At 38.7% G+C, this 15,751-nt stretch overlaps 1 protein-coding gene across 1 annotated transcript in view; it reads left to right on the top strand.

Moving 5' to 3' along the window:
- The window catches only part of usp43b (ubiquitin specific peptidase 43b), a 115,578-nt gene that overhangs the window by 43,379 nt on the left and 56,448 nt on the right, over nt 1–15,751 (top strand). The window contains exon 4 of the mRNA XM_022190698.2: nt 6,859–6,951. Within this exon, the coding sequence (XP_022046390.2) occupies nt 6,859–6,951 (93 nt within the window). The remainder of the gene's footprint in view (nt 1–6,858; nt 6,952–15,751) is intronic.

Here is a 15,751-nt window from a genome sequence, read left to right on the forward strand (position 1 = left end):
CAAATACTTCTTGACTCCTGCACCTCTATACTCCGCTAAGTCCCGAGGCTGTACCGCTGAATGTGTAACTCTTTGCAATGCAGTGTCCGATGTAATGCAACATCTAGAGTTGACAGACCGGAGAGTTATCCTTGTAATAGTCTGGTTTGTCACTGTGCAATCATCACAGCCAATATACAGCCATAGAAAAATGATTAGACCACCCTTGTTTTCTTCAATTTCTTGTTATTTTAGTGCCTGGTACAATTAAAGGTACATTTGTTTGGACAAATATATTGATGACGACAAAAATAGTTCATGAGAGTTTAAGTTAAGAGCTGATATCTAGCCACTTTCCATGGTTTTCTTGATAATTACCAAAATCACTTTAGTTCTTCCATCAATAGCTATGGCATTGTACTGTCAACAACAGCTTTTAGGAATCCCATGTTTTCTTTTCTGTCTGTTTTAGTCACATGATCCACACAGGAGTTAGTACTGATTCATAACCATTGTTTCTGATGACTGCAGCCATGCGTCTTGGCATGCTCTCCACCAACTTCTGATCACAGCAGCCCATTCCTGTTGCACAAATTCTAACAAATTTGCTTTGTTTTTTTACTTGAAGTTCTCCATTTTGTGTTGATGATTTTCCACAGGTTTTCAGTTGGATTTAGATCTGGTGATTGAGCAGCCAAGGCATGGTTCTAATGTTCTGGTTCTCCATCCAGGCTTTAACTGACCTCGTCTTGTTGGAAAATCCAGTCATTGGAGGCAGGAAAGAGTTTTCCAGCTGATGGAGGAAGACTGTTTTCAAGAGTAGTCCTGTACATGACCTGGTTTATTTGCCCTGTTCCAGCCAGACTGAAACAACCCCAGACGGTCACTGATCCACCCCCATGTTTTACTGTAGGGGCAGACAGTCTGGTTTGTAGCTTCTCCAGGCTTCCTCCTAACCAGTAAGTTGGCTGGAGTGGACATCAAGTGAAAATTGTATTAATCACTGAAGAGAACCTTAGACCAATCACCAACTGTCCAATCCTTGTGATCCCAGCAAAGAGTTTAACCTTTAGTGGTGACAGGCATTGAAATGAGCAAGAAATTGAAGAAAACAGGAGCTGTCTCATAATTTTTTTTCCATGACTGTATGTATTCAAACAACTTAAACTACCATCTGAGCAGGTCGAACTGAGAGTTATTCGAACTTAATTTATGTTTTGTGTCATCACATTCTGGAGGTGATCAAAAGATGTATTTTGCAGCTTTATATTGTGATGCCATTTCTATTTATTCCACAAGATCTAATTCATTCATTCAAATCTAGTCCCCTGTACCCCGTCTGATAAAGTAAATGTTAAAATCTATTACATATTGAGATCTTGTACTATACGTGGATGACTCACTGTGATTGTATTTACTGAAGAACTGCAATGAAAATGTCTCTGTCGAGCTGCGTTTACTGCATAGACGCCGAGTGACGGGCAGCCGAGCGGTTCAGATTACAAACATGGTGCACTTTCAGAGCAGCTCGTCTTACTCCGATGCCGCTTTCTCTGAGAAACCCTCTCGTCTCGACCTTTATTTTGACCGTATCTCACAATTTGCTGTGATCTGTGGGGTTGGGATTGTGCCTATTTATTTTCCAAGCCCAGCAATGGGTCCTTTTATTGTAATTTCAATTGGTAAATTATAAGACACACGTTAGGGTTTATGCCTTTTCAAATTCAGAGCATTAACACACTGAATAAACTTCCCTTCATCTCCCAACAGAGGATCTCCGCCAGGCTCAGTGAGAACAACGAGCTGCCAATCAATTAATTTTCGGACTTGAATGAAAATGAATGGGATAAAGACACCTGAGTGATTTGTTATTCAGGAAAGTTCAAAGCTCTAGCAGCGCGTTGTAGTGCAAAGCATCAAGGCCAGAGGCTCTTCAGCATGACTGCATCCCAGACAGGGAGACACATACCTCTCAACCTGTGCACGCTTCCTCCATTAGAGCATCACCAGAATATCACCTCTTCCTCTGCTTCCTTTTCTCTTTTTAAGTGTTTTAGAGCGGCGGCGGGCACATCTATGTTTTAGTGAAGCCTGAGTGTGATTTGTATGCATGGAGTGCAGTTACCCTCACTGTTTCCTGGCGAGAATAAGACATCCGTAGGGCAGCCATTCTACTCTGCCAAGAGGGAGAGATCCACTAAGAGCCTGTGTCAGCTGGGCTTGCTTGAATAGAGCTTTATTCACTCCTCCTCCTCTTCCTCCCCTGCTGGGTCTGTCAGGTGCTTTCCTTTAAGGAAAACACATTCGAACAGTTCAGCTATGCCTTAGTTTCCCATGGAAGGGCTGGGTGAAGGTCACAGAGCTACACGATACGTAGGATTAGGGAGTTAAGTGTTGCTTACAGAGCCAGAGGAAAAGATAAGAGGAGAGAGAGGGGTTTATTTTTAGGTCTGTTGATGACACCAAAGGGATATTCAACTGAGTATTTATTCCATTTTGGTAAATTTGTACAATTTGCTTTTTGTTTTGTTTTTCTTTTCCAGAATTGAAGGACATTTGGCCTTCACAATTTTTGAAAAAATAAATCTTCTGTTTTACAATTTTCTGCTCCATTTTCATCAATAATAGGTAATAAACCATCAAAGGCTTGATTGGCTCAGCTCACACATCAATGGTACCATTTTTATTCCATGTTATATTTGTTGTCTGCTAACCCTACTCTAATCACAGTGAAAGGGTGACAAATCCACGCTATTATTAGCTTTTTCTCAGGAGTAGAAGCTACGTATTTGTCGAGCTGTTACTGCTGACCAGGAGGACAAACTGACTGATGGAAAAAAGTAAAGATACAGGCCAAAATAATTTGTCTTTTCCTGATAATATGAGGTAGAGTGAGACATTCATTCAAGGCTGACAATGTTATGAAAATATGGAAAATAGAAGAGAGGACATAGCTTTGCTCTACCCATTCTTTAGGAAAACTGATGAAGTTAATTCTAGCATTTCATGTGATTCACAGTTTTCTTCTTCTACCAGCTAAAACGGTTATGCTAACAGGGTGCAAGTTGTGGGACACGTTCCATGTATAATAATAATTGTTTAAAATATTATGTTGATTAAAAAAGAAATGTTCCCACAATTACAAGAGACATCAATGGAAAAAAAAATGCAAAAAAAGGAGATTTAAATTTAATTTTAACTGTTTCATTTGGGATTCAATTTGGTCATCAGAGGGGTGGGACAAGAGAAAAATGGCATTTTAGGAGGAACTCCAGACTTATTTGGTATTTTAACAATATTTTCAAATATTCTTTTCTCCAATAATTTTAAAATTTGGTTTCAGGAAAATTAAATTTACTCAGCAGCTGCATGTTTTAGTATTTTGTACATGGATTATTTTAAATTTGATGAGTGGGACCCTTAAACCGCTGAACCCCAATCTTCAGATTGGAAAGAAATCTTCAGATCTTTAAAAAAAAAAAAAAAGAAGGTCCAAACAAATCTTGCTTTCAGAAGCAAGAAACTGGAAATTAACAGAAAATTTTGTCCAATATTCAACTTTCCAGCAGTCCTAAAGCTGCTCATCTGTAATGTGCTATTCCATCAGAAAACCGGTTACACTCTTTTATTAAAATTACTTCAATTTTTTTAATGCCAAAAAGTAAGCTGTTGGCACCAAACAAATTCTCTAAATAAAAATGAAACAAAATCTACCTTCCTCCAGACAAGAAGGCATTACAACCCACAGTCATGTGACCAAAATTCAGCTGTTATTTGGCTGAACTATAGGCTGAGTTGACACAAATGGGGAGACTGAACAAAAAATTGGGAAAAAGTTACTCAAAAAAATATCAAAAGTGTTAATTAAATAACTTATTTTCTTTCCTTTTTGTTTTAATTTGCCAAACTGACAAATTCCAGTCCTTGATGACTCAAACTTGGTCCAAAATTACCTAAAAGTTGCCAAAAATGATTCAAAATGACATGAAATTTGTTCAGTGACTCAAAAAATTCCCAAAATCACATATAGTTTGTACAAAATGATCAAAGATTGTCCAAACTTCAACCTAAACGAGTCTTAATTTGTCCACCATGGCTTTAAAATTTGTCTGAAAAGCCTAAATTTGTTAAGAATGACATGAAAATGGTCAAAATGATTCCAAAATTCTAGGAATGATTCTGACTCCTAGAATTTTAGTGTCATATTCCCATTTTTAGCAGCACAAAATGTTGTAAGTGCTGATTCCAGGTTATATTTTTGCGAAATTGCTAATCAAGGAAAGTCAACTTTTATATTCTAGTTATTGTATGACTTATGGCTTTATAGATTTTTAATACTGCACAGACATTTTTTATTTTGCTTTGCTTCTAGACATGATTGTGCTGTTTCAATAGAGATATTTTACTTAATATTACAGTATGTGACAGGAGCAAAAAACACCCAGAAGCTGTTCAGGATTCAGACAGTTTATCTACGTATGGTCCGTATATGTTTATCCCGATGTTTAAAATGTTTAATTTGTCTTTTTGTGAGTTCCAGCTCTCCCTGCATACTTCCACTCACTGTACCACTCAGTGTGCTTTATTGCTGCTGGGTTATGCTTTCCACAAGTCTATTATCAATTTATGTGCAGAATGGTGCGTTCCATACTGTTGCTGTTAGAGTGGTGAATCAAAACGTCACTGATGAAAAGTTACTTCCTCTCGCATAGCCTCAGATTTATGTCTGCCATGCTGATAGTAAAAGAAAAGGCCAAATTGTAGTAATTACATTAGCACTGCACCCTGTAGTTTCTATTGATATATATACTGTGCAGACAGCCATCACAGCGAGAGGTTTCAACCCCAACAAAACAGTAAAATCACTGGAAATGTGTTTAGACATTCCAGCAGCAGCATTTTTTACACTGAGACACCGTCAAACCAAGACCTCTTACCACAGTGTTTAAATGTTACATTGAGAAACTGCACTCTAGAGGATATTTTTATTCCCGTTCCCACGAAATAGATTTTCCAGCTGGTTTTCAAATGAAATGTCCGAGCTTCCAAGGTTACTTCCTCAACCTCTGGCTTCCTCTAGGCTCCCAGAAAGCTGATTAAATTCATTATAGCTTGTAGATGTACAGTAAATGTGTAAAACATCCACTGAAGATTGGGACTGAGCCAAGTAGGGCGGCTCAGTCAGTTAAGTACTGGGTTGGTCAAGATTAGTGTCCAGCAGTACCACTAATGAACCCACAGCAGATAAACCACAAGTAATACATTAGGCCCTTTAAAGCATGGGTTCCATTGCTAATTCTACAATTTATCAATCAGTGTGGTTATTTTTTGGCTGTATTTTGTACTTTTTATCCTTTACACGTCATGCTACAACTTTTTTGCTGCTTAATACAAAAAGAGAACTTGTTCTCATTTTTAATTTCTAATCTAAAAGACAATTGTGTTTGACAGAACATCATTTACTTTGATTTCAGAGTTCTCAGATACACTGAGTCTTATTCAAATGTTGCATGTTTAACTTGATGTTAAAAGTGCTCCATTAACAGAAAATACATTGTGTATCACATACAATTTCACAAAGCCATTTTTTACGGTATGACACAGCTCTATTTCTTTTTATTATTATTTTTAAAAGTGTAAAAAAAAACATACACTCTACCATAGCAACACATCGCAAATGGGGGTCAAAGTGTTACAGATGCCTCAATGATCTATGATATATATATGTCAGGGTAGAGACTGCGATTTGGTAGAGTTGGAGTTTCTACCAGTAGAGTTTGCGATCGCAACCTCTACCAGTAGAATTGGAGTTTCTACCAGTAGAGATTGTGATTGGAGTCTCTACTGGTAGAAACTCCAATCCTACCAGTAGAGATCTGTCAGGGCTAAGGTTAGACTTTTAAGGTTAGGGTCAGGGCAGGGGTCAGATTTAAAGTTCCATCTCTACTGGTAGGATTGGAGTTTCTACTGGTAGAGACTCCAATCGCAATCTCTACTGGTAGAAACTCCAACTCTACCAAATCGCAGTCTCTACCCTGACATATATATTAAACTTTTCTCAAATTAGTCCATAATTTCCTCCTGACAGCTTCAGAAGTTCCGGGCCCTGTCTGAGAACCATTAGTTAGATGAGGAAAACCAATGGAGTGCTTTATTTCAATTTTAAATAAAGATTCACCTAATTAGGTCCTTTTACAGGAAGTCTTATCCAGGAAATCGTCCTCAGATTAGCTCAAAATACTGGACAAAAGATTTAATTTAGCGGCAGTACAGTTTACAAAATCACTTCCAGCGATCTGGCCGTTAACTTCAGACTCATTGTTCTGACAATTAGCTCACTGGAATAACTTATTTCTTCCAGTGAAGTTGAGGAGGGATTATTGAAAGAGGTGTAATCAGAGAACAAAAGGGACTCAATGGAAAACTGTTGGAATAGAAAATCACTACCTCGTGCACTCGGTCAGCTGTGTGCATTCAGACGCAGAGGAAGAAAAGACCATCAAAGTTCCTCCCTTTTCTTTGCTCGGGATCCTGTAATGGCATCACATGAGCGGCGAAGGTGACGCAACAAGATGGAAACCACTTGTGCCGGTTTAGAGCACCGATCACCCCAGGGTGCTGCTACCTCTTGCCCCACCCCCCATCCCCCGCCTCCCTCATTCTCATCAGTTGTATCACTCATCTTTTCCTCTCTCACAATCAGATCAAAGCAGCCGAATGGAACACTGGATTCATTTTCACTATGTTGTTCTCTTGTGTAGCAGGATTAAAGCATCTCCTTTCCCGTCAGACTCAATCAGAGGTTAACTCTGAGTCGTGTCAAGTCGGGAACAGCTGTTCTTTCCAGACTAATTTGACCGTGTTGTTTCCTCTCCTCAGATCTTCGTTGACGTGCCCCCACTGCCTGAAACAGAGCAACACCTTTGACCCTTTCCTCTGCATCTCACTACCCATTCCTCTCCGCCAGACCAGGTGAGCACCGTGTCGTAAAGCACACTTTCTGGCTAGAAAAACCTGTACAAACCTGCTCAAATAAATGACTTTACTGATCCTAGACAGGACTCTTACCTGGGTGTCTGAGTATTACTGTGTAGTCTAATTGGAGGTTGTTAGAGCTGGAATGATTGCTCCATCAGCTATAAGTTAGGCAACTGTTTTGGTAATCAGTTAATCTTTCAAGTCAATGTTAATGTCGGGCTGTCACGTTAATGCAGATTAATCCATCATTATTAATGTGATTAAAATTTTTAACGCAATTAACCCATCTGCAGCACAGAATGACTCAAAATCCCTGAAACTTCTCTGGCAACGCTTTTTGGGCAGTTTGTCCAAGTAGACTCACTGTCGCGCAAATGGGCAGTTGATCCGGTAGTGGCAGAAACAACCAACTCCAAATGGAAGACGCAAAACAGCCCGTTGGCTCTCAGTGGAAAATTTGAACGCAAAAAAAAGTAAGACCGAACAATCAACCGACATCCAGTAATATGCACTCAAGAAAGAAAGAGTTTTCTTTTTACCGAAGCACTTCCAGCTTAAAGTACCACGTTACTGTAAAGCATGCGTTAGACTGGGATTCTGCAAGCACTTCAGCTAACGTCTTTACTGGATTTATTTTTGAGACATCCTTTTACGTTTTAACCCTTAAAAAGCCGGGACCGAGTATACTCGGTTCACGCTTACTCGTACACACAGCCGAAACCGAACATTCTCGTCTCACTAATTAACATAAAATATGCACACACCCGTATGTTTAAGTCGACCAATGGTAAGATATAAACATTGGCCCCAAATTTGCTTATTTCAAACGATAAAGCCGTATAAGACGCCGCAATTACGAAGCTTTTATCGGGGCCGTGTACCGTAATAACATGGCCGAAATTCACAATGGCGAACGTCTACGACAATGCGACCTCGCAAGACTTTATCGATATTTTTATGGATTAGGTGGTTTTAGTATATGTTTTAGTATATGTACTTCTCCAGAAACATGGCCTTGTAAGGGTTAAGTTAAAATATTCAGATTTTTTAACACAAATACCAGTCTCAGTAGCTGGCTGAAAAAAGTAACAGGGCCACATTAATGTGAATAAATGTTTGCTTGGAAAAAGAGAGAAGTTTTTGGTTAACATGAACCTTTAAAAGTGTTTAATAAACACGTTAAGTTCATATATTCCCTTCTGTCCTGAGTCTGTTTGAGTCTCATACAAAACAAAATGTGATTAATATATTAAAAATGAAGTAGATTTAATTGTGATTAATTAAAATTAATCCACAGCAACCCTGTTGTTAATCTGATTAAATTTTTTAATCATTTGACAGCACTGTTTTAAAGCCATTCTACGCTGCTGCTGCTAGCTTTAGGATGCAATCAGGGGTTAAACTGTTACCTGTGAGATCAGTGCTCAGATTGATCTGCTGACAGTAAAAATAGAGACAATTCCTTCAATCAAAACTATTTCCAGTGAAACTAGTTCACATCTGTAGTTGTAAATTGACCAGAATAACAAAAAAACTGTTTCTGGGATGAGATGTTGCGGTTAAATTTTGTAACTCTAAGTTTCTTTAAACAAAACTGAGTTCGCCTCCATTGTTTTTGATGAAATTTTAGTCTGATATCTCATATTCTATTTTTTCTGAAGAGCAAAATACCACGAAGATTCTCATTTTTGTCTTATTTCAGTCATTTGATAACCTTCTGTCTTTTGACATATGGATGGTCCAGTATTTAAAAACTGGAAGGAAAAAATCACCTTAGCGAAGCTCTGAAGTTCCAAAGGACAGTAATATATTATTATTTTTTAACAATATCTGCATGTAATTGATGTTTCAGTAAATGTTCCAACCATACATAAAACACAGACGTCACTATTAGACCGACTGTCTGCTGCCTCTTTTTATTAACTGATCAGATCCTTTCCACTCTTGCAATAATGCTGCCGCTGTGAATAATATTACATTTAAACACCCAAGCTGCAATAATCCACAAAAACAAGCGTGATTCTCTGGAGGAGACGATATTTATGAAATGATATAAATGAAAGTGTAGCGACAGCCCTGGTGGTGCCGAGTTCATCTGTGGCACGGCTTTGTTCCAGATGATTTCACTGTAGAAACTGTGAATTTGTGCACAGTTAAAGCATTTAGGTTCATACGGATACATATGATCACAGGGACACGTCAGACGTGTAAATGATTAATGAAGTGCCAGCTGCTGTGCCACCTGAGTAGATTGTACTCAGACAAACTCCCAGTGTGGAGACAATGTGGATCCTACTGCTGTGTGATGCTGCTGTTTGTTCAAGTTAGAGAAAAGAAGACGACGTTCTACGTTTGTTCAGTTAAGTCAAAGTTTGAAAGCAGATTTCAAGAGTTATGTTTGTCTGCGAGTTGGTGATACTGAAGGTGATGGAGCCGAGCTTCAGCAGGTCACAATCTGGATGTTTAAGCTCTGCATTCAGGCATGAGAGCACTTAGAGTTTTTGCATGGGGGCAGCTAAACATCCATCCATCCATTCTCTATACACCGCTTTATCCTCATTAGGGTCATGGGGGGTGCTGGAGTCTATCCCAGCTGACTTGGGCGAAGGCAGGGGACACCCTGGACAGGTCGCCAGTCTGTCACAGGGCTGCATATACAGACAAACAATCACACTCACATTCACACCTACGAGCAATTTAGAATCATCAATTAACCTCAGCATGTTTTTGGACTGTGGAGGAAACCGGAGTACCCGGAGAAAACCCACGCATGCACAGGGAGAACATGCAAACTCCATGCAGAAACCAGAACCAGGGATCTTCTTGCTGCAAGGCGAAAGTGCTAACTACTACTCCACTGTGCAGCCCGCCGATAAACATACAGCACCAAATGTCAAATTATTATTTTAAAGCTTGAGGCGGTAAATATAGGTTTAAAATAAGAAAACAACCTAGACAACACCCACCTTTGCTTCTGCACTCCTTACGATAGGAACACAAGTCATTGTGGAGCTGAAGGGGCTGGGATCAAAAAGGAAAAGCGGGAAACAATGTCTTTCATCTTCACATCACAATAGTCACTTGGCCTCCATGTCAGGTCAGTGGGGTTCAGGAAATCCTGACATTTTCAAAGAGGGAGACCCCATTCACTGTTTTTTTTTTTTTTAATTTTATTTCAGCCCTATCCATGCAGTAGTAGTAGACACGTAATCATGTGTCTTTTGTCTGAAACATTTACTGTTTTACATGTTTACAGTGTTTTTAGTCTCTATTGTGATCCTGAGAACATTGTGTGAAACTGAATTGGATATTTCGCCTCATCTGCTGTCCTGTGGAGGTGGGTTCTGAGCAGTTTTATGGTATCTCCAGATGAGCTGTGATCTCCACCCCCACACCTTGTGCGCGTCTACCAGACAATTCCTGTGTGATCGAACACAATTATCTGGCATTAGCATCTGCGTTTCACTTTTTCAAGATCCTTGATACACAGTCATCCAACCATAATCATATTGTCTGCCTAGGAGGCCGAGGTCTAAGTCTTGTGTATAGCAGTGTACATGTGGCATTTGCTGTTTAATGTCACTGTTTACAGTCATTTTTGCTTTTGTTTGTGGTGCAAAACATCTCATTTACATCTAGAAAATGACTTGGTTTGGGCTCAGAAATACCCGTGCAAATGTTTTTCAGATGTTTCATTTTTTTAGTCACTTTTTTGTCTTTTCAGTTGCTTTTTACTTTTGTTTTCTGTCATTTTCAGTCACTCTTTGCTCTCATTTTCAGTTGCTGCTTTTTGTCCCACTCACTCCCTGTTTACATGTGTTTTCAGTTGTTGTTTACTATTGTTTTTAGTTGCTGTCTTCGGTCATTTTCAGCTGCTGTTTGCTTTCAGTATCAGCCACTATGTACTAATGTTTTCAGTAGCTGTTTTTTTGTCCTTTTCAGGTGCTGTTCACGTTTATTTTCAGCCGCAGTTCTCTGCTCTTTTCTGTAGTTGTTTTCTGTCATTTTTAGTTGCTCTGTTTACTTTCAGTCTCTGTTTTCTGTTGCTTTCAGTTGCTGTTTGCTTTCATTTTTAGTTGCTCCTTTATGTTGCTCTCAGGTGCTGTTTTCTTTTGATAACGGTGCAGAAACATCTGGTCAGGTTTAGGCATCCAGACTGCTTGGTTAGGCATAAGAAAAGACCACAGATTGGGTTAAAATTTTTTCCTGTTGTTTTCCACATTGCCAAGGTGACGAATCCCCTGAAAAAATGCGAGCATCTCTATATTTTTTTTAGCTCTTTCACATTTTTGGAGACTGGGCTGTCATGTAACAACTGATATCTAAATTCCTAGTATCCAGTGACCCTGAAGAGGCAAAGGCATTCTTAGGCATTCTGGGAAATAAGTTCCCGCGGGTGTTCATTATAAAAGTATAGACAATTAGCTTAGCTCAGCAGAGCTAATTGTCTGTTTCTCACTGCTTGTCTTTTCTCTCTCTAATCTCTCTTCAACCTAACCAGTCGAGGCAGATGGCCTCCCTCCCTGAGTCTGGCTCTACTGAAAGTTTTTTCCTGTTAAAGGGAAGTTTTTTATTCCCAATGTGGCAAAGTACTTAATCAAAGGGAATTGTTTAGTTTCTATCGATAATATAATATTGTAAGGGCTTGACCTTAGATGATTTTTCTTGTGAATTGGTGCTATATAAATGAAATTAAGTTTAACTAAAGTGAAGACTTAAACATGAAAAGGTCAACTATACTCTACCAAAGGCAACAAAATCCAATTGTTTTTTGACAAACACGTTTGGTTGGTTGGTTGGTTGGTTAGTTACATTTTATTTTTATTTTGTTTTACTGGTTGCTCATTTGTATTTAAAAAAAAACTAAGGGAAAAAACAACAACTTACCATCTACATTACCAGTCAACAATGTGGACACACCTTCTCATTCAATGCTTTTTATTTATTTGTTTTATTTTCTGCATTGTAGGTTAATAGTGAAGATTAACACTTTTTTGTTTACACAAACACAATTCCATATATATTCTTTCATAGTTTTGATGTCTTCAGTATTAATCTAAAATATATAAAATAATAAAATAAAAGCCATTGGATGAGAAAGTGTGTCCAGACTTTTGACTGGTTGTGCATTTACCCTTTATTTTTTTGTCCAGTTTAAATAAACAGTTTATAAGCTGTTAATTTATAAGCTTCACAGTTGTTTGTAAGTTGATTCTGTTACTGTTGAACAGAACCTGGCTAGCTGTAGTCTTTGTACTATGCTAAACCAGTGGCTAAATTGGCACCATATTGGAAGAACAGATATAGTAGCTGTGTCAAGCTTTTCACTTGCAGCAAGAAAGCAAATATGTGTATCTCCCAAACAGTAAAAAAAAATATTGTTTAAACATAAAAATAAGCATGTGATTGGCAGATCTTTTTAAGATGAAATGTGTTTTTCATCCCCCTGTTTGTGAAGCTCAACTCCTGGACATGATTGACACTCAGAGGTGTGGTGATGACTCATTTAAGGTGCACTTTTTCATGCTAGGTGTTTCCTTCCTTTTAGTTTTTACTCTTTGAAATAGTTCAGAAAAGTTCAGCCAACATCCCTTCTAATTTGGGAAATTGTTTTCAAGTGCTTCAGTCTGACAGCGTGCCAGGTTGAGAGTGCTTAGTTACCATCCTTTCTTTTGAGTGCGTGGCAGAGAAGGTGAGAGAAAACACTTCTGAAGAGATAAACAGAAGAAAACAGATGGATTGTCTTTTAAAGCTTTTATTATATATTTTCCTTTTGTGAAAAGTTCAGCTCACTCACACCCAGATCATGTCTGTAAGCCATAAACACATACTGTTTGTTACCAAACCAACACTGGCTGTGCTTGGCAAACTGGCTCTGTCCCTTGGCAGCCCTGTGTCTTTCTATTTTAGAGTTACGTGGAAAAAATCAGTACATCCCAACTCTTTTAACATTTGTAAACAGTGTTCCTCTTTGAAACACGACAACAGATTAAGGTGATACACTAAGAGACATTTTGTTGCCGTTGTCGCCATTTAAATAGACGATAAAACCAATCAGTTACATAGTCCTCGTATTATTACACCTTTACATGTGTCGAATTAGAATCAGGAGTTCCAAATTGAGTGCCAGTAAGAAGAACCCCCTCAGGAAGGGTTATTTAAACCTCTCACATTGAGGGCCTGCTGTTCTCTTAGCTATTGAAGTGTTATCATGCTAAGATCTAAAGAGTTTTCTAAGGCCTTCAGAGAAAAGACTGTGGACATCTATGAGCCTGGCAATGGAGGATTAGAAATATATCATTCCCTTGTAAAAAAAAAAAAAAAAATCATCTACAATTGGTCTAGATTTTAAACGATTTGTCCCCAGCAAATTCATCCCAAGAGTCGAATGTTTGAAAAAGAAGCCTTAGAGAAGCTCCGAATTTCATCACAGGCTCTGCAGGTAACTCTGCAACCACTGGCGTCCAAGGGCTGCGTCTTTAATCAGAAAGAGATTGTAGAAATTGGGCCTGTGTGGGAGGCAGGAGGCCAAAAAGGACATTAGTAGTACACCATACTACCAAATCCACCAGGAATGGCTCAGAGAGAAGAAATGTTGAGTTATGGAAAAGCCGAGTCAAAGCCCAGATTTGAATCCCATTGAAATGTGTTGGGATTTAAAATGGGCAGAACATGCAAGAAAATCCTCAAACATGTTGCCGCTAGAGGAATTTTGCCCGGACGAGTGGACAAAGATTTCAATTTGCTGATGTCGGAGACAACGACAACAAAAAGCACCTACAAGAAGTTATTTTTGCTAAATGGAGCAATACCATGTTTTGATGCCAAGACTGTACTTCCTTTTTCCACTGAAAAATAATTGAATAAATCATTGAAAAAGACAATTTTTTGTGGTGTTGTTCTAATATATCACTTTAGTTCATAGGTGATGTTGTTTAAAAGAAAACTAGTGTTTTCTTTGTGATTTGTGTGTATTTTTTCACACATGATTGTACACATAGCATATACATAATGCTTCTGTTCTGTGGATATGGCCTAGACCTTTTGTGTATATTCTGTCTAATCAAATTCATTAACTGAACAGTATATTAAGGCTGTACATGTCTGTAGGAGCTGCAGCTGAAGTGTTCCTGTGTACAGGGCATGTTATTACAAATCATCATGACTGCATATTATATTGTAAGGTATGAGCAAAGACTCCCCAGAGAATTCATTATGGAAATGAAGCTTTTGGAGAACAACACAATCCAGTCGTTTTGTTTATCATTTCATGTGTTTTGTGCACGCAAAAAGCCATCAGAATAAATTTCAGACACTTCCTTTACCTATTTCGATTAGTGCTGCCAATTCACTGCAGTTTTTTTTGCTTCTGCTTTTGAAGTTTCTGAGCCAAATCAATGCAACAGAAGTAAACACGCTGGTTCAGTAGTCTGTAAGCAGGCGAATTATGCAAATACCTTCTGTTGTTTAATCTTTAACCTGGCCTCCAATTAGTTATTGAACCAACTTCAAAGTGCTGCTAGTTTACGGACCACTTAATTGCTTAATGTCAGAGTACGTTTCTGATGAGTTTGAAGAATAAAAAGCCAGTAGAGCCTTTAGATCTTTCTGAAACACACAGTCAGTGGTGCCAAAACCGCACAGTAAAGCTAATAGCTCAACAGAATGACAAAGAAATGTAGAGTGCAGTAACAGAGCCGCTAAAACAGAACAAGTTTGGAGGTTGAACTGCTGATTTGTAGCCGTCTTTCATAAACTGAGAGTCTATATTAGCCAAAAAATATTCACCCTCATGCCAACTTTTGATTTGTAGTGACTGATTTTTTGACCAATAAGATTCTTCTGGCTGGAAATGACTCAAACAAGAGACAGAAGGCAGTAATGTACGTATTATGGCACTGATGTTAATGATACGTTTTCAGTTTTTTTGCATTATTAGTAAAAAATATCATGTCCAAAATTCATTCCAAACAATCCTGGTTTGTCAAGAATTCTAATTCACTACAAACTGAGGACAGCTGACGATGTCGTTCACTTGTTACTTATTAGTTAGCATTAAGTCATGACCGAAAACAGAGTTTAATGAGCTGCTGTTAGGGCCCATCATTAAGAGAGAATCCCACATTGTGGTTGCTCTCAAAAACAGGCCATAAAGTCATATCCGAGCGTTTTCAAATGCCAGTGGCCACAGTACAAAGCATCGTCATAAAGAACAAGGAGACCCACACTGTGAAAAAATCCCAAAGGCCTCGTAGGAAGCTAAAAGTAACCCCTGCACTGGGAAAATGGTACTGTGAGGAATCCACGAATCATCATCAAACGATTCATGAGGAATATGAGCAATTGGGATACCAACATCTCAATCAGACACTTAACAAGGCTGATGTCAATGGATGAAGACCAAGACGAACTACACACTTAAAAATGGTCAAAGAAGCAAGCTTTTGGTCGTCAGTTCTGTGGTTGAATGGCAAATGAAAGGAGAAGCATTCCACTCCAAGAACGCCATCATCACACTCAAACATGGTGGTGAGAACTCTTTGCTCTGGGCTTTTTCAGCCAGTGATCCAGACAACCTTGTCAAAGTAAAGGTCGTCATGAGAAACGAGGAGGACTTTAAAACTGTGGAGGAAAACATCAGACAATCTGCAGTATACTTGTCCTTGGGCAGCTTTGGACCTTCCAACAAGACGATTATGTAATACAGCAAAAGTGGTGAAGAAACGATTAACAAGAAACAATATGAACGCGTTGGAGTACGGACCTGATTCTAAAGATCAGAGTCTTAGCCTGG

Source organism: Acanthochromis polyacanthus, chromosome 21 (genome assembly GCF_021347895.1).
Source record: "Acanthochromis polyacanthus isolate Apoly-LR-REF ecotype Palm Island chromosome 21, KAUST_Apoly_ChrSc, whole genome shotgun sequence".
NCBI classification, from domain to species: Eukaryota; Metazoa; Chordata; class Actinopteri; family Pomacentridae; genus Acanthochromis; species Acanthochromis polyacanthus.